At 41.1% G+C, this 26,592-nt stretch overlaps 1 protein-coding gene across 1 annotated transcript in view; it reads right to left on the reverse strand.

Annotated features, from left to right (window-relative positions):
- Window positions 1–604: 604 nt before the first annotated feature.
- Window positions 605–26,592, reverse strand: part of EXOC4 (exocyst complex component 4) — an 805,586-nt gene continuing 779,598 nt past the window's right edge. The window contains exon 18 of the mRNA XM_027538961.1: window positions 605–2,189. Within this exon, the coding sequence (XP_027394762.1) occupies window positions 1,952–2,189 (238 nt within the window). The 3' untranslated portion in view covers window positions 605–1,951. The remainder of the gene's footprint in view (window positions 2,190–26,592) is intronic.

A 26,592-nucleotide genomic window follows, 5' to 3' on the forward strand; every position in this document is an offset into this window, starting at 1 on the left:
TCCCTTTCCGCATCCAATTAAAGGATTCTAAGCACTCCCCCATCCCACCCTGGCTCTTCTGGTCTCCTTGTCACCACTCCAGGGCTCTTTGTCCAGAGTGGACAGGAAGGGGAAGAAAGGGAGGACACAGAAGCGCTGAGGGCAGGTCACAGCCACCAAGAGGAGGCTTCCAAACCACAGCAATTAGCTCTGACTCCCCTCTCTCCCTCCCCTCACCCCCACTTCTCAGGGAGACTACTCCAATGATGTTGTTTAGGGACAGTACCTTCTTGCACGATCATCTCCCATGTAGATTCAACTTCTTCCTTGTTGGGCCTCTGAAGCTACAGAGATTTACAGTATTCCTTCCAGACTCTCCTGGAAGACCATGCTCCAGTTGCCTGCTGAGTTCCCTTCACAGCCGCCCCACTGGCCTGATTTCGAACTCAGCCCTGAGTGTACATCTCTTAGGATTTTGGTTAGAGTCCAGCTTCTATTCTTCTGTCTTCTAGGTAGGTAATACAGGAGCCCTCAATACTGTGGATCTGTGCCCCGCAGTGTTTGGCGCATATTAGGGTCTCAGGGCATGTTTGAGGAATAAATACAAGAAAAACGAGACACAACATTTAAGCTTCTCAAAGCATTTTTTTTTTTTAATTTTCTGCTTTTCCCACCAAGACCTAAGTTGTACAAACAGGTGTAAAATTCTGACCTCATGTAGTCCAAGTCCTTTCTGCTTTCTTTGCCACATGTTTTCCAGTTGTGTCCCAGTCAGTGCATCACTTTCTTCTGTGACATATCAGCCATAGGTGGCTAGGGCACTTAGAGAGGTGGGGACAGTGGGGAGGCAAGCATGCGGGGAGCAGCGGGCTCCCACCCCAGCTGAAAGCCCCGTAGAAACAGCCTCGGCTGGGGGATGCACAGAGGAGGAAGGTCATGGCTGTACCAGCTTCCTTGCACTTGGCTGGCAGCTGGAGCTACCGTCTAAGATGAGGAAGTCCTAGGGGCTCCCATGGAGACTGAGCATTTAAGAATAACTAACGGGTTCAGGACAGGAAACACATGTACACCCGTGGCGGATTCATGTCAATATATGGCAACACCAATACAATATTGTAAAGTAATTAGCCTCCAATTAAAATAAATAAATTTATATTTGAAAAAAAAAGAATAACACCCAGGCAAGGTGTCAAGTGAGATTAAAAGTTCTCTAACCATCATTTTCTCTTGGTGAGTGGAGGAAAAAAAAAAAATCAAGAAGAGTTGAATCACCTTTCATTCTTCCGTTTTTGTCATTAATTTGGTGTTGCTTGGTTTTGATACAGCAGAAATAGAAACAAAAAGGCATCAAACCAACAGATACTTGGGTCCAAGGTACTGCATACAAAACTCTCCCAAGGATTGAGATAAAAGGACTTTATCCCTTAAGACTTGAAGAGGCAAAGAGGTCCTGTTTGGTTAGGAAAACTGGTTGAAAAGTACAACTAGCTGAGAAGCCATTGGTAATAGAGACAGAAAGCAATGCACACACACTTATTTTGTAGAACAGTAAACTGACAAGGTCAAGAGAATAAAAATCCTACTGCCTATGTAATAGAACCCCACTGAGCAGTTTTAGGAAGGGACTAGAACTTAGGTAACAATCTACTTACCAAAGATTGCTGGGTGTTAGTCACTCATGCATTCATTTTTATTGCTTACAACCTTCCTCCCCATCGCACCCTAGACCCTCTGAAGCTGACCACATCAAAGTAAATGTCCAACCCAAACAGGTACTGTGAAGTCCCTTTAGCATTTATAGAAAAGCCAAAAAGAAAAAGAAAAGAAGCCTTACGCCTTCTTTCCACCCAAGCTTCAGTGTGGAGAAAACTCAGTCAGCTCAGAACATTGCAACTAACATACCAAAGAAGGGACTGTGACCAAGGAAACAAAAGTGACCCATCCCCTGGCCCCTTCCCGCCATGCACCCTGTTCACACTGTAGTTATTTTCTTATCCTTGGTGGCTTGCTTGATGGCTGCCTGCTCGCAGATGATCTCCTTGAGCCGCTGCAGCCGCATGTTCTGGGTGGTCTGGTCTCCCACCCCCGTCTGGCTGCGGTGCAGCAAGGTCAGGGCGTGAATGTACTCCAGCTCTGTGTACTTCACGCCCTGGTCCACCACCAGATTCAGCAGCTCGTCGGCCGTGTTGTACAGCATCTCGTAGTACTGCCTGGGGAAGCAAGACACAGCGGGGTTCATTGGCTGCATGGTCAGCAGTCTACACGGTTTCAGTGGTAATGAATGTGCTGTTCAGAAGCTACCGCATTTACCTAGTCAATAAACATTTACTTATCACTGGATGTTGTTCCAGGCTTCCTCAGTGGCTCAGCAGTCAAGAATCCGCCTGCAGTGCAGGAGATTCAGGAGACATGGGTTTGATCCCTAGGTTGGGAAGATCCCCGGAGGAGGGCATGGCAACCTACTCCAGCATTATTACTTGGAGAATCCCATGGACAGAGGAGCCCAGTGGGCTGTTGTCCAAGGGGTCACAAAGAGTTAGACATAACTGAAGTGACTTAGCACCCACGCTGATGTTGTTCCAGGTCCCATGACTATGATGGAGAATAAGACAGATATGACATCTGTCATCCTGGAACTCACTTCACGAGAAGTCTAAATGCAGACTCAGAGAGACCTCTCATCAGGGTCTCCGATCACTCAAGACTCTCCTAATTTTGCATTTGCCTCAGGATATAAAAAAGAGAGAAAAGTTGGGATACAGAAGTAAGAGAGAGAACCATCCAGCAGACATTGTTAGTAGTTTCTGTTTCATTCAGTCCCTCATTCATCAACATATTCATTGGAAGCTCTGTGAAATATATGGCTTTCTCCATAAAGTGGGATAATAAGAGTACCTCTTGAGGCGATAGTACCTCTTAGGGTCACTGGAAGAATCAGTTAATCCATATAAAGTACTTAGAATGGTGCCTGACACAATTCTACCTGCTCCGTAAACATTAACTATTATTACTGGAAACAGATCTATAATAATACATTAACAGTAATGTAGCAATAAAAATAGTAGTATATAATGATGAGCAAAACACAGTCCCTTTCCTTACATAGCTCGGAGACAGGTAGGAGAAGGTAATGAAAAGCAGAGAAAACTGCTGGCAAAGTTAATTTCCATGTACTGGGTCATGTAACACTCACAATACCTAGGGAGCTATTACTGCCTTTCCTCAGATAAGAAAACTGAAGCCCAGGGATACGACAGGACATGCCCAATGTCACAGAGACATCTGTGACTGTGCCAGGATAAACTCAGGTTTTGGACTCTAAGTCCAGCACTCTTCTTCAAGGACACAGACATGATGCTCCGAGTGCCCTGAGTGAGGAATCAATGCTATGAATTGACAGCAGAGGAAGGAGGAACCAGGCATATTGCTGGGACGTGAGGGACCAAGGAAGACTTCCTATGGGGTAGGACGCTGTCAGGTGGGGCTTCCAGGAAGAAATTCTAGACTAAAGGAAAAGAAAAGAGATGAGTAAAGACAGGGAAGAGCAAACTGGTTGGCCTGGGAGTGCAGCTGAATAGAGGAGAGCCGTGGGAAAAGGGATTAAAGGCCAAGGGTACAGAGCCTGGCATCAGGTTAGTTGAGTCAACAGAGAACTTGAGACTGAGGTACGTCAATAAAGCCCGCCCCACTTGGGGTCCCAGGTTCTGCTGAGAACAGAGGCAGCATTCCAAGCTTCTGGAAGATTAATGTGATGGCACTATGAAAGCAGGATGATCTAGGAAGGGACCAGGTATAATTCTAGCAAAAAGGAAGGGACTTGAGAGCCGTTTGGCTCAAGGCCCTAGAGGCACAGTTGAGGGAGACAGCTATCCATTTAGGGAACTACTTCAGAAAACACTGAAACAATTGTTTAAGGACACATGTTTGAAGCTAAATTTGTCACATGGAATAAAAGAGGATTGGGAGCTCAGGGTTCTTTCAAAGCTAGAAGACAGGACTTTCCTGGCAGTCCAGGGGTTAAGACTTCACCTTGCAATGTGGGTTTGATCCTTAGTCAGGAAGCTAAGATTTCATATGCTTTGGGTCCAAAACACCAAAACATAAAACAGAAGCAATGTAGCAAATTCAATAAAGACTCTAAAAATGGTCCACATCAAAAAAAATCTTAAAAAAAAAAAAAAAAGCTAGAAGGGACTTGAAGTTCTAGAATGGTGCTTCACCAACTGTAGAGTTACTAGGGAACTTAGGAAAAGCACAGGTCCCCAAGATCTCCATCCCAGAGGCTGTGATCCTCAAAAGTTTAGAGCTAGGCAAGACTCTGAGCCAGCGTCTGTTTGGTAAGTGAATAGTTACAGACCCATTCCCACCTCCTTGAGCCAAGGATCTCAAAGCATTAGGGAAGGAGACAGAAGCAGTAGGTGAGTTGTGATGCTTTTCACTGAGATTAAACCAAAAGAATTGAGTTTCTTTGTACTATGATGTTGATATTTTCATCATTTATCTTAAGAAGTAACACTGAACCCACCAGACCAAGTGAAATTGGATTTCTTTTGAAAAATCCAATGAATTGTTTCCAGGGATACTGGCTGGTTTTCTACAGAGACAGCAGTTTCATGCTGGGAGCAGACAACAAAACAAAGACGCCTGGATTTCTAGTCCTGGAGCCTCCAGTGTGATAAGTGATAAAGGGCATACTACTTAAGCCCTTAATGTTTCAATATCCTCTGTGCGATGAAGACCTTTATAAATCCCAGAATGACACGGCGAAGTGGACTGAGAAACTAAAAGAGTCCTCAGCAGCCTCGGATGAACAGTGCCTCAGAACTGCAAAGCTGAGTTATTAAACAAAATTGACAGGTAACTGATGGTGTATTTTCCATAGTTAAGGGGAAGAAATTCCCCGTAACTACGATGATATATTAGATCATAAAGAAACATAAATATTTAAAGAGAGAATGAAATTCATTCATCTTTCAGAATAGTACCCAGGGGCAAAGGGTATACTAAATCAGCATAGCAACAGTTCTACTTGGAGATGGAGAAAGGGTGCTACAAGGTGCCCTAAGGAGAAAAGAGAAAAATGCCTTGAACTATACAATTAGGATGAGCTTCCATGCTAAACACTGACACACTGAAATGAACATGTAATCCAAGTGGGATAAATAATTTATCAGTGCTTATTGAGGCCCCGGGAAAATGAAAGCTTGATCTTTATCATCACAAATTAAAATAGCAGCCATGGCTTCCAGGGCCCCGCGTTTTATACAAGGTGGCACTCTACTTGACTGCCGAGACAGGACCAGGGGAAAACATATTTGATTTAGACTTTTTCTGGCTCATGACTTGTAGAGCAAGTTTCTTCACAGCTGGTGACACATTCAGAGTCCGATTGCTAGACATGGACCAAATATCCCATTCCAGTAACCAGAGATCCACGTCCCCCTTAGGGGTGGAACGTTCTGTGTGGAGGTGGTTCTTTCCTGCTCTTTTTCTCTTGCCTTGCTGAGTGCCTTTGGGCAGTTTCCAAGTTTAATGAGTGGAGGGGGAGAGAATGCAAAGATAGAAAAGTGACGTCATATAGACGGGTCTCACAGTCTATAACATGACAACGTTTACATTTTGCTTGGGTCCAAGCAGATTATTTTTTCATATCTTCCTCATATCTCCTTTATCCACAGACCTTTCTTCCTTATTTTTTCCCTTATTTTATTTTAATATTGCACTGCAACTTTTTCTCCCCAGTGATTCTGTCTTAAAACATTCATAACAGTAAGCATACGAAGGACATTTTAGTAAGCTGGGCAAATCTTCTTTTCCACGTGTAGAAATAAAGTTTGTTTTTCTGTGATTGGATATTAATACATGTGTCACAGCTGTCCCTGTGGCTCAGCTAGTAAAAAATCCACCTGCAATGCGGGAGACCTGGGTTCGATCCCTGAGCTGGGAAGATCCCATGGAGAAGGGAAAGGCTAACCACTCTAGTATTCTGGCCTGGAGAATTCCAGGACTATACAGTCCATGGGGTTGCAAAGAGTCAGACACGACCAAGTGACTTTCACATAGGATACACAGATTATACAGAAAGATTAAGCTGAAAAAAAATTACTCATATAGTTGCATCACCACATTTAGCATTTCCTTCTAGATTTTTCCCCCCATATGTAGAAGTCTACCATTTCTTTGTTACAGCTGAAAACTTTAGGGTGACACAGTATTGGACACATGGGTTGTTTCCATTTTAAAAAACTTTCTTTCCTGATTTCAGATTTCCAAAACAGAATTAGTCAAAAGATAAGTATATATATATTTTTAGGACTTTGGCAATGCCGCCAAATTGCTTTCTAAAAAAGTTGCATCAATATCTTCCTACCAATAGCATATGACAGCCCCTAGCTCCTCATTTTCTTTTAATTTACATGAGGTTGGACAATTTTTTACCTACATATATATTTTTAATGTGCGTGCATGCATGCTAAGCTGCTTCAGTCATATTCGACTCTAGGTGACCCTAAGGACTGTAGTCCGCTAGGCTCCTCTGCCCACGAGATTCTCAAGGCAAGAATACTGGAGTGGGATGCCATGCACTCCGCCACTGGGAAACCCTGTTAAAGTACATGGGTATGCATATATGTACAAGCAAACTGTTGATATCTTTGTATCTTTTGAGTATTAGTGCTTTTCATACTTTTTCTTTAAGAATGCTTCCTGTTTTCACAGACATGAAGCAAGGAGAGTTCTAGTCTCTCATCCCTGGCTCCCCTTCCCACTTCACCAAACTTAAAGTTATCACTGTATCTCTGAGAGCTTCTGGAAAGAGTTTCCATTCTCTTCTTTGTCAAGAGAGGGAAGAAAGCCCTAATAAGACCAGTTACTCTCAACCCAGTGACCCCTCATTCCTGTTCTTGTGGGCGGTCCCTAAAGTTTGGGTGTGGGGGTAAAAGGAAGGCTCGAGCTGGGGGCCTGCCCACAGTCTCTGGAAAAGCTCTGCCCTCTGCCTCCCTCCACTGTTGGGGTTCAGATTCCTGGATCTCCAAATGGAAACTATATTTTCCACAGATACACAGCTATGTCTCAGACTGGGTTTTATAATCCATCATGATCATTGTAGTAGTTAACAGTGATGTCAAAATTTTAGTTACATTAACACATTCAACCCTTTGAAGTAGCTCCTGCAATCACCCACATTTTATAAATGAACACACTGAGCTATAGAGAGTGTGGGTGTTTTGTCCAGGGCCTCAAAATGAAGGACCCTGAAGCCTACACCTGCTCCAAAGTCGCCCCTAATACAGAAACTATAAAAAGCAAAAGTACTAATTGCACAGGATACTTGTTGAGCTTATTCATTTTTAGTCATGATTTAGGAAAAATGAATTAAATAAAATTTGCATACTAACTCAACCCTCTGCCTTCCATTGTAATGCAACAAAGTAATACTGTGACAATTCAAAATTCATTTATACATTTTGCAATAATATTTGAATAACACTGGATTTGATCTGGGAATTCAGCACTCTAAACCAAATAATGAAGTCATGTTGTATATTCAGCACTCAAGAGTCACAGCAAAGACTTCTGGCTTTTCATTGTGAAGACTTCCTCATGTAGTCCTTTCTCCCATAATGAGAGTATTAATGTCAATGAAAGAATTAGGCTCTGGAGCTGACTTCTTAAATGTAAGTTTCTAAGGAAGAAAAATTTACCTGAATATAATTTAGTAATGACTGTAGCTCCCCAAATTCTTTTTAGCCAATACTTGCAGCATTATGAGCAATTTAATAAAAATCAAGTAGTTGATAGGTCACTAAATTGTCAGGTAAAATATTCAACTACTGTTTTCTCTGCTGACTCAATGGTATATAAGATAATAAGCAGGGAAATAGGAAGAGAAAAGAAAAGAACTGAATAATCCATAAACTAGATAATCATCTCATAAATAATTGAGAGGTAGTTATAGCAGAAAGACCTGGAGAAGTAAATACTCAAGAGATCAACTAAGCTTAGATTCCAGTTAAGTTTTTAATTTCTTCCTAACTAGTTATGAGAACTTGTATAACTGCTACCAGCTTTTGAACCTCTGCCTCCAACATGAAAAACAAAGAGGTTACAGAAGATGCTATTCAAGCACTGGTATTTTTGGATTTTAAAACCTTTACAACTAAAGCCTTTGACTGTGTGGATCACAACAAACTGTGGAAAACTCTTCAAGAGATTGGAATACCAGATCACCTTACCTGCCTCCTGTGAAACCTGAATGCAGGTCAAGGAGCAACAGTTAGAACTGGACATGGAACAACAGACTGGTTCCAAATAGGAAAAGGAGTACATCAAGGCTGTATATTGTCACCCTGCTTATTTAACATATATGCAGAGTACATGGGAAATGCCAGGCTGGATGAAGCACAAGTTGGAATCAAGATTCCTGGGAGAAATACCAATAATCTCAGATATGCAACTGACACCACTCTTATGGCAGAAAGCAAAGAGGAACTAAAGAGCCTACTGATGAAGGTGAAAGAGGAGAGTGAAAAAGCTGGCTTAAAACTCAACATTCAAAAACCTAAGATCATGGCATCCAGTTCCATCACTTCATGGCAAATAGATGGGGAAACAAAGGAAACACTGACAGACTTTATTTTCTTGGGCTCCAAAATCACTGAAGATGGTGACTGCAGCCATGAAATTAAAAGATGCTTGCTCCCTGGAGGAAAACCTAGTTAAAAAGCAGAGACAGATTTAGGAGAATGGCATTAAAACATGTATAATATCGTATACGAAACGAATTGCCAGTCCAGGTTTGATGCAGGATACAGGAATCTTGGGGCTGGTGTACTGGGATGACCCGGAGGGATGGTATGGGGATGGAGGAGGGAGGGGGGTTCAGGATGGGGAACACGTGTACACCCATGGCAGATGCATGTTGATGTATGGCAAAAGCAATACAATACTGTAAAGTAAAAAAAAAAAAGGCAGAGACATTACTTTGCTGACAAAGGTCTGTCTAGTCAGAGCTATGGTTTTTCCAGTACTCATGTATGGATGTGAGAGTTGGAGCATAAAGAAGGCTGAGAGCCAAAGAATTGATGCTTTTGAACTGTGGCGTTGGAGAAGACTCTTGAGAGCCCTTGGATTGCAAGGAGAGCCAACCAGTCAATCCTAAAGGAAATCAACCCTGAATATTCTTTGGATGATCTGATGCTGAAGTTGAAACTCCAATACTTTGGCCACCTGATACAAAGAGCCGACTCATTAGAAAAGACCCTGATGCTGGGAAAGATTGAAGGCAGGAGGAGAAGAGGACAACAGAGGATGAGATGGTTGGATGGTATCACTGACTCAATGGACATGAGTTTGAGCAAGCTCTGGGAGATGGTGAAGGACAGCGAAGCCTGGTGTGCTGCAGTCCATGGGGTCACAGAGTCAGACACGACTGAGCAATGGAACAACAACAACAACAGCATCCTCTGCTTGGTCCTTTAAAATCATGGGCTTCCGGGACTTCTCTGTTGGAATGCAGGGGTACTGGGTTCAATCCCTGGTCAGGGAATTATTTATAGACTCTCACATGTGACAACTAAGAGTTTTTGTGCCTCAACTAAAAGATCCTTCATGCTGCAACGAAGATCAAAGATCCCATGTGCAGCAACCAAGACTTGGCACAGCCAGATAAATAATAAACACTGAAAAAAATCACACTGGGCCTCCATTAGAATTAGCTGATGCTGATTTTCCCTAAGCTCTGGGAAGCAAGATGCAGTACTGCTTGATTTGAAAACATTCTGAACATGTGTAAACTTAGCTCAGATGTACTTTCCAGACCAATAATAAAATGGATGGTAATTCTGTGTGTCAGAAAAAGAAATTACTTTATTAAAAATATAAATATAATTGCTCTCATTTGTCTTCCCCTTCAAAGAGCTCAAAGTTTATTACAGACAGGATTGAAAATCCTACTTTGAAAGAGCTGAAGTTATTTCCATTGCAGGAATAAGAAAACTAAGGTAAAGAAAAGCTAAATAATTTTCTGAGAGTTTGTGGCAGAATTACATTTGTATTCTACATGGGGATAGTTATTAACACTCCTTAAAATAAGTTGTGCAGTTTTTGTTCTGACCAGGACAATCCAGAAGAGAAGTGAAGAATAGTCTTTAGGAAAAAAACAATGTAGAACTTCCTTCAGCTGGTGGCAGCTGAAAACCTTTCAAGAGGTAGAGAGCCTGAAGGCCACTGCTACAAGGCTTGCAGAAACTGGATGGGTCATCTACCTACATTTTCTGTATATAATGTGGTGCATATACCAGAGATTCCTTCAACAGCACATATGCTTAAATGATGGTTATCCATTGGTCTGTTTCTGATAACCAGTACTGGGGGGCGGGGCTGTCTCCCCAGAGTAGATGTTAAACCTGTTAATGTTAAAAAAGATGTTAAAAAGTCATCTGCGTTCATTCTTCTCAGTAACGGACCCTGATATGTTTGACAGCAGTGGCCAGCGCCTTGCTTTATTTCTCTTCAAAAAATACAACTACTCAGAGGAACTTCTCTGAGATCCAGCCCTTTTGAGATGAGGACCCTCTCCCAAGCTCAGTTACAGTTGCCGAAAGGGGAAGAAAATGTCTTTTTATTCCTTTAGTTGGAAGTTTTGCTCCCCACCTTTGGAACACATTCTAAATTATAAATATCTATGGTTAAAATTTCTTCCTCAGTGACTTAAGGATTCACATGTCACCCTCTGCTGCATCAGATAATTTTTTAAATTAAGTTTTCTGCAACAGGGCTGGAGGAAGATCTGCATTTTTAAATTCAGTACAATTAAAACTGTGTCTCTTTGGTCTGGCACTGCCTCTGGTCAAACCCCACTGGTATGAATAATTATTCAGTCCATTAAGAAGTCTGCTCTCCTCCTTCTCCCATTTTGAAGGTTTTAATAAATATTGATCAGGCACATTTCTGTTTGCACTTGCCAAAGCAATTCTGATGGATTCATCTTCTGATGTTATCAAATAATGAAATATGAAAGAGTGAATAGAATTACCCTCTTGTTCTGTGATTTTTTATTTAGGTCCTTCATTTTACTTTCATAATTGTGTTTGTCTCATACTCCTGTAAATGCTCTTTTGATTATCAAAAGGTGTGTTCAGGTTAAGGCGAGCTATGCTGTGCTATCATTTAAGAGAGTCTTTTCCATTAAAAAAGTATAATTCATTGAATATCACTTTAGAAAGTCTTTTCAATTAAAAAAATGATCTAATATCATGGGTTGATAAGAGGACATAGTATTATGCATTTTGGTGGCCTCAACACTATAAATTGTTTACCAATTAGCACAAGGCCTTTGTATTGGATATTGTCTCTATTTCTCAGATTATCAATCTGGGAGACAACTGCTGAGATATGCTAAATAAAAATAATTCAAAAGTCCTATGGCTTTTTCAGTTTTAAGTAATGAAATGGAATGATCAACTTTTCAATAAATAATGCAAAGGCTTTCTTCAAAGGAAAACCTAATATTATTATTACTAATGCTTAGGAAGCTCTAATAACATTTTAAATGCTAATATACAAAGGTACAGTCCTTGGCTTCAAGAAGGTATTTTTTAAATCTACACTTAAAAAAAAAATCCAATCTAGGCCTAGATCAAAGATCTCTAAGACACCAGGGAAATGTTTTAATAATTGACTACTCTCTTTCAGATCATGAGAAAAAGAGTTGAGGGGCCCTAGACAAGGTACCGGAGAAGGCAATGGCACCCCATTCCAGTACTTTTGCCTGGAAAATCCCATGGATGGAGGAGCCTGGTAGGCTGTAGTCCATGGGTTCGCTAGAGTCGGACAAGACTAAGCGACTTCACTTTCACTTTTCACTTTCATGCATTGGAGAAGGCAATGGCAACCCACTCCAGTGTTCTTGCCTGGAGAATCCCAGGGACGGGGAAGCCTGGTGGGCTGTCGTCTATGGGGTCACACAGAGTCGGACACGACTGAAGTGACTTAGCAGCAGCAGCAGCAGACAAGGTACAGAAACCAAGGTTTCTGCTTCAGGTGATGAAATGGAGAAGTGAAGGGGTAACAGGTGTTGGGTTTTTGTATTTATAACATGGAGATTCTTCTCTACATATAGTGCTTGGGGAGAAAGGTCTGTGAGGATAGGCATAGACTGCATGCTTTGATGGGAGAACACATTCATTAGAATATTAAGCCAATGAGACCAGGATGATGGATTGACTCTGGTAGGTGCCAGTTAGTTACCTCCAACTGAGTCTGCCCCAGCCAGCTACCTTATCAGTATGTTAAGACAAAAACTCGACAAGGTTGAATGGACAGTTCAAGCAAGCCATTATTCCTGCTGGGGGCTTAAGATGCAAAACCTGGTATTCAGCCAACAGTTGGCAGAGTCACTCAAACACTGACTCCTTTCTTACCTTTCAGTCCTAGTCAAGGACCCTCCCATGCTTTTCAATAGTGTTTGGGAAATTTCTCTACTTTGCCAAGACAAAAGACTGTATCTTTTAGGAATGAAGGGCCAGAAAGGAAAATAGTCTGGGCAGAGAGACCAAAAAATCTGGGGGTTATTTGCAAAGTATGAGCATATGGAAATCAACAGGTCCCAAGGGCAAAAATTCAAGGGTGTGTTTACTAAACCCTTAGATTATTTATGAAAGACAGAGAAAAAAAAAAAAAAACAAACAACTAAATAAGCCAAAGCTACAAACTGGGCTACCTGAGATTCCAGGACACATGACTCAGAATGGATGTCAATTAGAAAAATAATTGATGAAATCACAAGGAGCTATGGAAATGTGTACAATATCCAGCAGGGTTTAATTAAAGATCCAAATATTCTGACAAATGTGATGGATAGCTTTGGATAGCAGTATGAATCTGGTGGATGTAAAGACCACTGTGGCTGATATATATTTGGATGTCAGCAAAGGCAAAGGCACCCTACTCCAGTACTCTTGCCTGGAAAATCCCATGGATGGAGGAGCCTGGTAGGCTGCAGTCCATGGGGTCCCTGAGAGTCAGACACGACTGAGTGACTTCCCTTTCACTTTCCACTTTCATGCATTGGAGAAGGAAATGGCAACCCACTCCAGTGTTCTTGCCTGGAGAATCCCAGGGACGGTGGAGCCTGGTGGGTTGCCATCTATGGGGTTGCAGAGTCAGACACTACTGAAGCAAGTTAGCAGTAGCAGTAGCAAGCCATTTTATACAGTGCCTCTCAAAAAATACAACTAGCAAAATGAATTTATTCTGAATGGCTACCCCGATAGGACACAGACTGAAAAATAAACAAAGGATAATGACGAAGGCAAGTCAAATTCAGAAGTGAAAGCATCTGCTGAATGCTAAGGACACTTCCTTCTAACCGGTCTCACCAAACACTTTAATTAATGTGCAAGAACATATAAAAGCAGTGTGGAAAAGGTCAAGGGCTACCAAATGGGGAAAGGCTGGCAACAGCAACAAAGTAATAGAAATATGGAAAGGAAGCCAGAGAATTTAGAATCGTGGGTAGCAAATAATGGAATGAGATTTTTTTTTTTAGAAAAACCCAGGCGAATCTGTCTAGAAGAAATTCTAATCTCCTATAGTGGGGATTCCCAGGTGGCACAGTGGTTAAAAAAAAAAATCCACCTGCCAATGCAGGAGACATAGGAGATGCTGATCTCTGGATCAGGAAGATCCCCTGGAGGAGGAAATGGCAATCCACTCCAGTATTCTTGCCTGGAGAATCCCATGGACAGAGGAGCCTGGCGGGCTAAAGTCCATGGGATCACGAAGAGTTGGACACAACTTAGCTACTAAACAACAACAACACATTCAATAGTTCGGAGAAATTTTAGAACAGCACTAGTTAAAAAAAAAAAAAAAAGGTCCATGAGGGTGTGTTGGGTTAAGGGCACTAAATCAGGGCATTTTTTTTTCTTTAACTTACTATTAAAAAAGTGTCAGTTATAGGACAAGAAGGTGATGATAACCCATCTTCACCGAACTTCATAGTTTTATACTGCTTTAGGCTACAAGCCAATTGAAATAAAATTAAAAAAAGAGCATTAAATGGCATTAAAGGGGCAGAAGGCTAGAGGAAAATAGAAGATTTGAGGAAATTTAGTCCAATTTTTGCTCAAATGTCAGCTTATCAATAAGTGAGGTTTCCCCTGACCACCTTAACCTAAATGATACCTGCCCCATCCTCATTAAGCTTTATCCTTTTACTGAGCTTGTTTTCCTTTTAGCTTTCATCCTCATCAAAAATATGTATCTTTTCCAAGATATATTTTAATATATGTTATATATTTTAAAAATATGTGTGTGTGCATACACACAATTAGACACAGCATAACACAGTGGTTAAGATCATGGACTCAGGAGTCAGGAACCTGGGTTCAAATCTCAATTCTGCCTCTTGTTCTTGGGCAATTTATGACTCTCTGGGCCTTACTTTCTTCATCTGAGAAAGGCAAAAGTAAATGAGGTTGTTACAGGGATCAAATGATGAAGAACAGTGGCTGGAACAGAGTTGCGTAAGTATGGATTACGTAAATGTCTGTCTCCCATCCTCAAATGCAGGCTGTACGAAAGCAGGGTTGAATTCTGTACCATTTGTTGTTACCCCTCAGGGCTGAGTACAGGGCATCTAACGAGTGGTGAATAAAGGAAAAGGAAAGAATGAATGAGAGAGCCAACAGTCGGTAAACTTCATTAAGTGACAGAACACAAGATAAAAGAACAGTTGATGACTCTTTGACCCCCGCCGGTGGGTTGGGGAAGCATGAATAAGACAGGTGGCTCTGTGTAACAGGGTAAAGGGTATTCTAATATAATTCTAGGGTGGTGATGTGGATGTCCGGGATAAATGGCTGCAAATGAAAAAGGGGAGGGCACGGAGGGAAGATGTCTGTTTCAGGATAGTGATGTGCAATCCTCTCAACTTTTCTTTCATTCTTTGGCAGAATTAGACATCAATCTCATATATTTACTTAATCTGTTTGACCTCAGCAACTTCTTAGCCTATTCGAACTTCAGTTTCTTCATTTATGCCATGAGGTAGGATAATATAGCGTCTCACGGGAGATTTGAGGATTAACTCAAATGACATGGTAGGACACCCACGATGTAAAAATGGTAATGAAACACACACACACACACACAAGTAGAAACCACAGCTAACTTTTACTGTACTGGCCACACATATATTATCTCTTTGGATCCTACTTTATCATAATTGTGTAAGGCATCATACCTTCCACTCTGAAATGAGTTCTTACTAATTGTTCCCCTTTCAACTCTAGGCTCAAAAGATGGGTTTCTTTTCTAGCCTTCCCTGCTCCTTTCCTTCTAAGGTTGGTTTTATGCCTTTAATCCCCATCCCTCCCAATGCCTTTAGGATCCTGCTGGGGTTTTGTTTTGCTGTTTTGTTTTTAACTCTCGTATCTACTATCTATCCCTTTCACAGGTTCTTTCACGTCTGCTTCAAGCATCCTTGTTTCTCCTATTTTGAAAAAACAAACCAAACAATAAACCCCAAGCCCTTCACGCAATCCTGCGTCCACTCTGTGTCTCATTATGTCTCTTTTCTCCCTTTTATTGTCAAATTTCTCAAAAAAAAAAAAATCACTTGTATTCACTATGCTTCAAAGGCCTCCATTTTGTTTGAAACGAAAAGGTCATTGATGACATCCTAGTGGACAAACACAGTGGTCTTTCCCCTCGACAGTGTCCATCTTTGAGCCACATCATCAAGCTCTTCTCCCAGCAGCCCGAGTCCCTTCTTTCCTTTATCGGCTCCTATTCCGTCTGCCCACTGCAGGCCTTCCTCCCAGTCAGGCACTTGCCCTTTGCTCTTTCTCTGCTTGCAAAAGTCTTATCTGTACATAATACAGTCTCTCTTCATGATCTGGTCTTTGAAATAGATCAGAACTGCATTTTCAGACATGATGACAACTGGGTTTTAGAAAGACCTCTCAAGGTGGTTCTGCAGGTGGAGGACAGATGGTTTGAGAAGCCAGAGAATCTTCAGGCTATAGGACTACCCAGCTTCTCCTTGCTTTGCTCAGATCTCCTCTATTTGGCCATATCCATCTTCTAGGTTTCCTCATAACTCTTGTCCCCAAGCTTGTAATGGAATAAAATCAACCTCAAAGAGAGAGAAGGGCACCAATACCTTGATAGAAAAGCCAGGAAAATTTAGGCCCTCACCTCTAGTAGCTTTTTGTTCAGGTCACCATTGGAATAAACTATTACAGTTACCCACTATGGGCTGGGATGAGGTGGAGAGGAAAGGGAAGGCTGGCAGTAAGAATAGGAGAAAGCTGGAGGGATACCTTTCACCAGAAGCTACTGTGAAAGGAAATATTTCCTGCCATACTGGTAAACAAGGATGTCACAGCCATGGAGGTGGGGGCATTCAAGGAAGCACAAAAGGCAGGCATCCCACATCTGCCACTCTCTGTGTGGATGAGGAATTAAGGATGTGAATAATCAAGAAGCAGGATTTGGCCCCATAACTGAGATGCATATGAAAGGAATGAATTTAGTGAGCCTACATGCTTACACTTCCCATACATAGACCAGCACTAAATTCCTTAAATTGAGATATCTGGTTTTCCTTAATGAACAATAATCTTTGGATATTCAGATTACCTGCTCTTTGAGGAAAAATGATGTAGCCTGACTCCTCCCTCAGCCTCCTTAGAAACAGTTTTCTCAGGGGTACTTGAGATGCTATCTCCTGGACTCAAAGTCCTAATAATCCCCAGAGAATAAACATAACTCTTAACTTTTAGGTTGGGCATATATATATATCTTTAGTTGACACTACTTTCTACTTTCTATATATATTTAGTTGACATCACTGGTCTGGTTGAAGGAGCTCAATGTGAGGGAGGGAAGATTTAAGATGCTCACAATTACATATAAAATTATAAATTAGAAGGAAAGTCACTATCTTGTTTAATATCTTGATAACCACATACAACAGGCTTAATAACCTCAGTTTGGCAGGTAAATAGAGGCCCTGAGAGAAGGTCAGTCTTCTCGAGACTGACACTGGATTCAGACCCTGGCCCTTGGATGCTCTACACTGGCTCTGGGAGTGGCGTGTTACATGGCGAGGGCTGGCACCAGGTTCTTAGAACTGGGGTGTGAGTTCCCAGAGGATGCCTGAGGGAAATGAGACATAACAGGATAAAATTAACCACAGGAAAATTAATTGTTAGAGTTAGCAGAGAAAATCAGGCATTGAGGGATGGAATAGCAATTTTTTTAAACTGACCCTTTCCATATAAAAAGACTAACAGTGAGACTTCTCAACGGTGCCTTTCTCCTAAGTCTGTATAAAGAGAAAAGGGCCTTTGATGGGGAATATATATATAGCATTTGCATTCTTTTTTTAGGAAGAAAAAGTATCAGATTTGAGAAACCTCCCAGAAAGGGCAACGTTATGAGAGAAAGGTCTTTGAGTACGCTTAATACCTCTATTTAAATGCTAATGCTAACCTATAACTCTGGACCACACAGAAACTAAAGTTTCCAAAGAGCAGAAAGTGAATTTAAAATGAAAACTTAATTTCTGGAATAAAAGACCTTATTTTTCTTATTTCTGCAGAGAGGCTAACACACAGAATTTCATGAGAGGAATACATTTTTGCTCAGAGTAAAAGCCAGACGGTGACACAGCAGGAGAGTTTGAAGGCAGAGTAGAGGCTGCCTTCATTGCAAGTAGGAGTCACCCCTCAAAAGACTTGCCTTTGGAGGTCAACGTTGGTCACAAATTGTACCTGCCTGGAAGGGAATGCTTTTTCCCCCTCCTCTGTAATGGTCCGCGCTGAGGGAGCGCTAGTGTTTGGAAGGAAAGCTGCCTGGGGTCAGGAGCACGCAGTGCGCAGTCAGGGGCTCTGGGAAGACTGGGTGTTGCTTTACTTCCTTGGAACCAGCGGTAATGAACGCAGTGACCGAGGCCCCTGAGTGCTAGGGAAACGTCCATCCTGAAATCAGAGCTCATGGAGGCTGGGACACCCACTTGTGCAGGTAATCAAATTCAGAAAAATCAAACCAAACGAAATTCGGAAATATCTGTGCTGGGGGTAATGACTAGGAAGGGGACACAGGAAGTTTCTGGGCTGATTCTGATATTCTCTGTTTTTATCTGGGTGACGGTTATCTTTAGTTGAGTGTACTCACTTTGAAAAAAGTAATCAAGCTGTGAGGACTTCCCTGGTGGTCTAGTGGCTAAGACTCCAAGCACCCACTGAATGCAGGGAGCCTGGATACCATCTCTGGTCAGGGAACTAGATGCCACACACCCCAACTAAAAGATTCCATGTGCCACAGCTAAGACCCAAGGCAGCCAAACAAGCAAATAAATAAAAGTAAATATGAAACAAGTAATCAAGCTGCATAGTTACGATTTGTACAGTTTACAGTACGTATATTATACTCCAATAAAAACATATTACCTTCCTTTTCCCACTTCCCTTCCTACTCTGAATAAAAAAGAAAGAGAGAGCAGGCAACAGGCTAAGTGTTGGGGTGGGTACCTGGATTTTTTAATTCAGTCTCATACCCTAACATTAAGACAACTTAATGAACCTTGAAAACATACTAAGTAAAATGAGCTCATCACAGATCACGTGCTATTATTTACATGCTATAACCAGAACAGGCAAATTCATAGCGACAAAGTAGATGAGTGGTTGTCAGGGGTGGGGTGGAGGGATGAGGAGTGACTGCTAGTGGCTAGTGGGTTTCTTTTGGGGGGGTAATAAAAAACGCTCTAAAAATAGCTAGGGATGATGGCCATGCAACTCTACGACTACACAAAGAAAAGCGAACTGCACACTTTAAAAGGGTTAATGTTTATGGTATGTAAATTATATCTCAATAAAGCTGTTATAAAAATGCTAATTTTATGAACTAGAACTCCATCTTAACCATACAGAAGACGTATACCCACAGCCAATACTGTTGTGAAGACTGATCCATTAATCCAGACATTTGCTGCAGTTCCATGTTCTTCTGTGACATTTGCAGAAAAGATTCTGTAAGCTGACAGATACAGAAATATTTTCACCAGCTCACATTTTCACTGAGTGTCCTGAATGAACTAAAGCCATTTCTCAGGGTTCTAAATTTTTGTAGGTTCTGTAACTTTTCCAGCATCTTTACACCAAATGCCTTTGAACTCCCTCCATCCTTACACTCTATTCTCAGGAAAAATTTATGACAACTCATGAAGAATAACCTCCACTAGGAAAACAGGATAAGACTGGGAATAATTCTAGGTATATGATTACAGAGTAACAGAAATATAATTGAGTCGAAGACCCACTAATGTTTATACTGATTTTTTATTAAGGGGAACAATGACCATTTATTACTATTTAACACTTGGTGTGCATGCTTAGTCATGTCTGACTCTGTGACCCCATAGATGTTAGCCTGCCAGGCTCCTCTATCCATGGAATTTTCCAGGCAAGAATACTGGAGTGGGCTGCCATTTCCTACATCAGGGGATCTTCTTGACCAAGGGATCGAACCTGCATCTCTCATGTCTCTAACACTGGCAGGTGGATTCTTGACCACTGGCACTGCTAAATGCTTTAAAGTTCACCTGATTTCATCCTCACAATTGAGCATCACAAAGGCTAAATACCTAAGGTTGGCAGGCTGGTTAACAATAGCCAGATCCCTAGCCTACCTCCCCCAGATCATTCCAGAAAAACTCTGATTTGGGCCATGAGAAAACAATTCTCACCCTGAGTCAAGTCCGGGGAGACAAAAGTGTTTACTCATAATCAAGAGACTTATCATGATCATATATATGACAGCACTGTAAAGGGCTAATGCAAATATACATATGTGGCAAGACAACATGAATATTATTTCAAATTGGGTATCAGATGGGGGAAAAACAAGAAGCTGAGGTGTAGTCACAGAATCTGACTGCTCTATGAAATAAAATTCATATTTTATGGAAAGACAGGAAGAATTTTAACATAAAAATTCTCTACCTTTTGGTTTCCTTTATCTCCTTCACTGTGCATTATATATCTGTATTATGCATCAACCAGATCGCGGCCATCAGGCAGGATGATGGCCACAAAGAGCAACATTCTTGTAGCATCAACAAGACAATCCATTAAAAGATAACATTCCTTCTTGAGCTTGTACAGGGTCACACAACCCACTATGATGACACTTAAATTTGGGTTATGTAAACTTCAATAGTACATTACTTGATGTATAGCCCTCTGTTTCAAGAAACCTTACATGACTGTACCTTGACTTCTAATGGGTGGAACAGTTCTTAGAGCTTTCTGAGATGCTCTTTGCCAATTATAATCCTTAAATTTGGCTTAAATAAAAACTGCTCTTTCTTAGATCTACAGATTCATTTTTCATCTACAGCTCAAAGTGTGACTGTTGTACTAAGTTATGCTAAATTAAAACGAAAGTTGAGACTTCTCACAATCATCTGCTCTTTCACACAGCTGACCTTCAGGTCTTTATTCCTGGTAGCTAGTGATGCTTTAAGGTTGAACTGAGACTGTAACTACAGGAAGGTTTAGTGTGGGATGGGTACAGATTTTACAGAAAAATATGCTGATCCTTGGTGAGAAAAGTTATTTTAAAAAACAGCAAAAATAACCTGGGCTCCTGAACCCAGTTTTCCACAAATACCGAAGAAGAATGTAGTAGGAAAGAGTGAGAGAGCTTATTCCATTTCCTCATACCTGCTACCTTCAGAATTAGCATCTCATAATTTCCAGGGCTTTCAAAAGTCTAATGAACTTCCACAGTGCTTCATATATAGTCTAGTGGAGTTCTGTTGGCAAGCAGGATGGGGCTTATGACAGTTCTCCTGTGGCCCCAAAGAAATGCTGCTCTTGAGACCTGGGATCAGGCAATGGGAAGAAATTGGTAGAGGGGAATTAAATCAAGTCCCCCTAAAATGGAAACAGTGACAGACTTTATTTCCTTGGGCTCCAAAATCACTGTGGATGGTAACTGCAGCCATGAAATTAAAAGACGCTTGCTCCTTGGAAGAAAAGCTATGGCAAAGTTAGCATATTAAAAATCAGAGATATCATCTCTTTGCCAACAAAGGTCCATCTAGTCAAAGATAGGGTTTTTCTTGTAATCATGTATGGACGTGAGAGTTGGACCATAAATAAAGCTGAACACCAAAGAATTGATGCTTTTGAACTGTGGTGCTAGAGGTCTCTTGAGAGTCCCTTGGACAGCAAGGAGATCAAATCAATCAGTCCTAAAGGAAATCAGTACTGAATATTCATTGGAAGGACTGACGCTGAAGCTGAAGTTCCGATATTGTGGCCACCTGATACGATAAGCCAACTCACTGGAAAAGACCCTGATGCTGGGAAAGATTGAGGGCAGAAGGAGAAGGGGGTGACAGAGGACAAGATGGTTGGCATCATCAACTCAACGGACAAGAGTTTGAGCAAACTCCTGGAGATAGTGAAGGACAGTGAAGCCTGGTGCACTGCAGTCCATGGCGTGGCAAAGAGTTAGACATGACCTAGTGACCGAACAACAACAACAAATCTGTAGCTTCTTCGTGTACTTTAGTTCATGTACCTATTATAGTTCAAAATCAAAGAATGTCACACTCTAAGGTCATGCTGCGAGACGCTGCACATTCCTTCTGGGCAAGGAAGGAATTGCTGTGCCTGGAGCTGCCTGGAAGTCCCCAAGCAGGTAGCTGGGGGTGTCCCTCCTACTCAAGGCTTATACTTCTGTTGAGAATCTGCTTTACTGGCAAACATTTCTAATGTTTTGTAAGAGAAACATTTCAAGTGTGGTGGTGAAACAAACATTGGTAAATGTTCCTGCAAATGTTTTCTCAGACTAGGGGGTGCAAATGTTTATAAACCATTTGGGCAAGAAAACTGAAGTGACGTGTTTCAGAAATAGTTGCTTGGGGAAAAAAAAAAATCCCAGTGCTACCAAGTGCTGTGAGGATGTCACTAAGAAGATGCCCATGTGTTCTTGTATACTCTGCGTGATGGTGCAGGCTGAGCTCAGAAGCACCCACTCCAATTCTGGCCCTGCCTCTAGTTCAGCCCTGCCTCTAGTTCAATCAGTGACAATGATCGTACCACTCCATCCCGCTGTACCTCAGTTTCTGTATCTGGAAAAGTAAATGGGATTAAAATGAGAATGAATGACACTTAAAAACCATTTGGACCCATGAGGCAGACTGAAGTAGGCAGGAGGGGCATCATTATTAATATTATTTCCATTTTCCAGGAAAAGAAACTTAGAGAGATTAGGCTTAGGTCATCAACAGCAGAGCTTTCAATCTGTTCTCCCAAGCCCAAGGCCTGGAACTTTTCAATTACACCACAGAGACTCAACAGTTTTTCTGGCTGGCTGGCTTCCTGGGTGCCTGTGTACTGAACAACAATGTGCCTGGTCAGAGATGGCCTACATTTGCTATTTGTCCTTTCTCTTTCTTTTTTTTTAACCACGCATTGTGTCACTCAATCTGCACTGAAAAAAAACAAAAAAAACCAAAACTGTGCTTTTTGACAAGAGCACTAAGCACCCTGGGAGTATAGTAGATGCAGCTTTATTTCAGTGCATAATCAATGGAAAGTAATAGTGGCTTCATTGTAATAAAAGGCTTTATTGTGCTTTGTAATGAAGACACAAAGCACTTAGTCGAAATCAGTCTTTTAAATAATCTGCTTTATATTCTATAGTGGAGTCGCAGATACAAGGGAATTCAAAGTGATTTCTACAAAATGATTGACTCAAAGAAGCCACACTCAGAATCTCAGGCTTGCCCAGGTACTCTCTCTCGGGTCAGGGTTTCTTATCTTCTCCCTTTTCCTACTGTGTTTATGGCCTGCATGCTCTGATCTTTCCGTGTTTATCCAGCTTGTTAGGACTGGGAGCTTTCCCCATAAAAACCATTACATACTATATGATCTCAATCAGGATGTAGAAATCCTGTACCACCTACCTCTATACACACATATACACGCACACCAGAGTATAAGACATTTCGTTCAGTGGGAGGAGAGCATTTTAAAGTCTTTAAACACAGATTATAACTGTTGCTGGACTGCACAAAGATACAGAGTAATTAAAAAGCTCTTCAAAGAATGGAATAAGTCCATTAAATCCAGTTAAATAATTTTTCAGAAACACTGCAAGAAACACTTCTTGCTGTTTCATTTTCTCACAATGAGCTGAAGGAAGAATATCTCATTTTCCAAATGGAACTTTATGGAGTTTTCAATAAGACCCCTCAGCACTTATCTACATCTTTAATTAGTTCTATAATATACTGATGATATCAAGCCTAATTAAATTTATATAGATAAGGAGCAATGAAATTCTAACCAAGTGAGCTGGAAAGCATATATTAAGTAGTAAATTTAATGGTTCAAGCTGATAACTATAATTTTATATCAAAAAATTAAATTCAATTTACTTGTTGTATTCAAATTGATTTTGAGTGTGCAAATTATTGGAAAAATCTCGTGACGATATCAGTAAAATTGCTAATCCAGCCTGTTTAAATATCAGTTATTAATGTCTGCATTTGCAAATAAGCCACACACATTTGCATTTTTACTGCATATAGTAAAAAATTATCTAAACCTTATGTCATTTTATTAAGAATACTAAGTGATTCTTCTTTTGGCTTCATGCATAAATTAAGGAGGCAAAGAAATGACTACTGGGTCTAAAGAAGAGAGAGTCAGCAATTTAATATATAGCAAGGCAAAGATGAGAGATATATATTTTGCTGACTAAAGCAGTTTATGCTACCCTTTAGGAATAGCAATTACAATGGTTAAATTCTTCCTTATTTGGGATCACCTGGAATAGAACTGTACATAACATCTGATGCCATAATCACAGGGAGAGAAGGGTACATACAAATTTAGTGGTGTTTTCTATCAGTTGGGAGATGGGAAATGCCTTCTTACGTTTATCAGAGGGTAATGGTATACACCAGCTGACTTCATTTCACAGTTCAGTCAAGGAATATACTTGGGAAGCCGTGTTAAATATTCACTTGCCTAGTCAAAGACAAGGCCCAATTACCTATACCATATAAGCTGATTGATGACAGTACCATTCCTGGTTTCCATGGGTGACTGGTTACCCCTTAGAATCATTAGCATTAAACATGCGTAAGACATACACGAATACTGAAGACATGACAAATATTGTAATTGAGTCTCAGTGACCTCAGAATTTGCTGTGTATTTGTAAAAACTTGTGCAGTGACTACTCTGGTCCAGCCATTATCTGCTTTCCCCCCAAACATACCTTGATTATTCTTAAGATTCCATTGGTTAGAAAGCTATCTTTGAAATAATCAAGTATTTACTGAATATCTATTACATGTCATGTACGTGCATTATGGGAGATACAAATAAGATGCCAATATCTGTAGACAATGGAAAAATGAGTACTAACTGGAGTAGTCAATCGTTTCAGAAAAGGGGTGGGAGTGTGATGCATTTTGAAGAGGAGGAAGTTTAAGAATAAGCTAACATGAGGGACTTCCCTGGTGGTTCAGTGGTTAAGAAGCTGCCTTTCAATGCAGGGGACATGACTTCAATCCCTGGTTGGGGAACTAAGATCCCACACGCCTCGGGGCAAGTAAAACTGTGTGCTGTAGAGAAAGCCGGATGGCTGCAACAGAGACCAAGCGCAGTAAAAAAAAAAAAAATAAATAAATAAAAAGAACAAGAAGAAAAGGAACAACAGCCAGAACAAAGTGGAGATTGGACTATACATCACATGTAAGGAGGACTGTGAGATCACTGGGGATGGAAGATTCTGGAACAAATAATGGGAGAAGCTAGTTAAGAAAGGACAGTGATTAGCAGAATTTTAATTCAGGCTTAAAAAGTTTGGCTGGATAGAGTATGTGCAAAAAGTCACTCCAAGTATTGAGCGTAAAATTAAGGGACACAGTATCACAAAGGCTGACCAAAGGGAAGAGACTAAAAGACAAACATCAGCTTCAGGACCGTCGCTTTATTCCAGATGGAGTGATGGTGGGAATAGCAAAACAGAAATCAAACTGAATGCCGTTTAGAGGAAGAGTCAACAAGGACGTAAGAGGTTGATATGATAGATGGAAGAGCCATGGAGAGGTATTAGATCTTCCTGTAATGTAAACTCTAAGGTTAAGGGGTGGGGAACAGAATTAAGATTCAAATTTGGCACATCTTTGAGCCTGCTCTTACAGAGAACCAAAACTAAAGTGAATGAACCAATGATTAATATCTGAAAACTTGAAGGAAGAACCGCGAGAACCAGAAAAGTGTGATGAAAGAGAATTAGGAGTCAATGACTATCCAAATTCTCTCCTGAGTGGAGAATGCTGTCAGGTTTAGGAGTGGGAACTTGCTTTATGAAAGAAGATGAGCTCTTTTCAAATGTAAATGATTCAGTAAAGTGAAAGTCAGTGTATTCTGAGACTCTGTGCCCATGATCATCCATTCTATTGAAATAGCTAAGCAAAGCAGTATGAGTATATGGGGAGGAGTAGTCAGTTCTAAATGGAGGACCAGGATGGTGGGCAGTGAAGAGGGCACCAACATTGTCAGGCCTGGCAAGATTATATAATTTCATCATTGGCATGATATTCTGTTCTGATCCCTAACTTTCTGTTCCAAGGATCATAGAGGGCTGAAGAGAAAGGATTTAGAATTTCACAGTACCTTTTGAAAACTTGGTGAAATTAGGGATTATCTTGCCAGAGAAGATTAACATCCCATAAACTAGATTTTGCACATAATTTGAGGATGTTTATGGAGCTCCTGAAGCTCCATCATGCGCTTCAAGTTAGGATTATATCATTTATATTCTGAATACCATACTCCCAGACACACACAAACACACACAAATTGTTGTTGTTCATTTGCTAAGTCATGTCCAAATCTTTGCAACCTCATGAACCGTAGCCTACCAGGCTCCTCTGTCCATAGGATTTCCCAGGCAAGAATACTAGAGTAGGTTGCCATTTCTTTCTACAGGGGATCTTCCTGGAACAGGAATTGAACCCATGTCTCCTGCCTTGGCAGGTGGATATTCTGAGTCCCACAAATATCTATATTGAGAGGCACATCTTTTCTACACAAACATACTCCATACTCATATGCATGTATTATCTATGTATCTGCATGTGGCTGTCTTTCACCCACTTCCATTTCTGAATAATCAGGATCTCTATTCAGACCACAGAGAAGCAAGAGAGTGGGACAATGAAAAGGTAGGTGGATTTTTTTACACTGTGGCAAAGAAAATAAAGGAAGAAACCTCAGTATCACCAGAAGTGGCAACATGAGCTATGGGATTTATTGTAAGGACACACAGATGGATGGGCTTCCCAGGTGGTACTAGTGGTAAGGAATGTGACTGCCAGTACAGGAGATACAAGAGATGGGGGTTTGATCCCTGGGTCAAGAAGATCTCCTGGAGTAGGAAATGGCACTCAACTCTAGTATTCTAGACTGGAAAATTCCATGGGCAGATGAGCCTGGTGGGCTATAGTCCACGGGGCTGCAAAGAGTCAGACACGACTGAGCACACACATATACGGATTATCTTTCC

This window comes from Bos indicus x Bos taurus, chromosome 4, assembly GCF_003369695.1.
Source record: "Bos indicus x Bos taurus breed Angus x Brahman F1 hybrid chromosome 4, Bos_hybrid_MaternalHap_v2.0, whole genome shotgun sequence".
Lineage (NCBI taxonomy): Eukaryota > Metazoa > Chordata > Mammalia > Artiodactyla > Bovidae > Bos > Bos indicus x Bos taurus.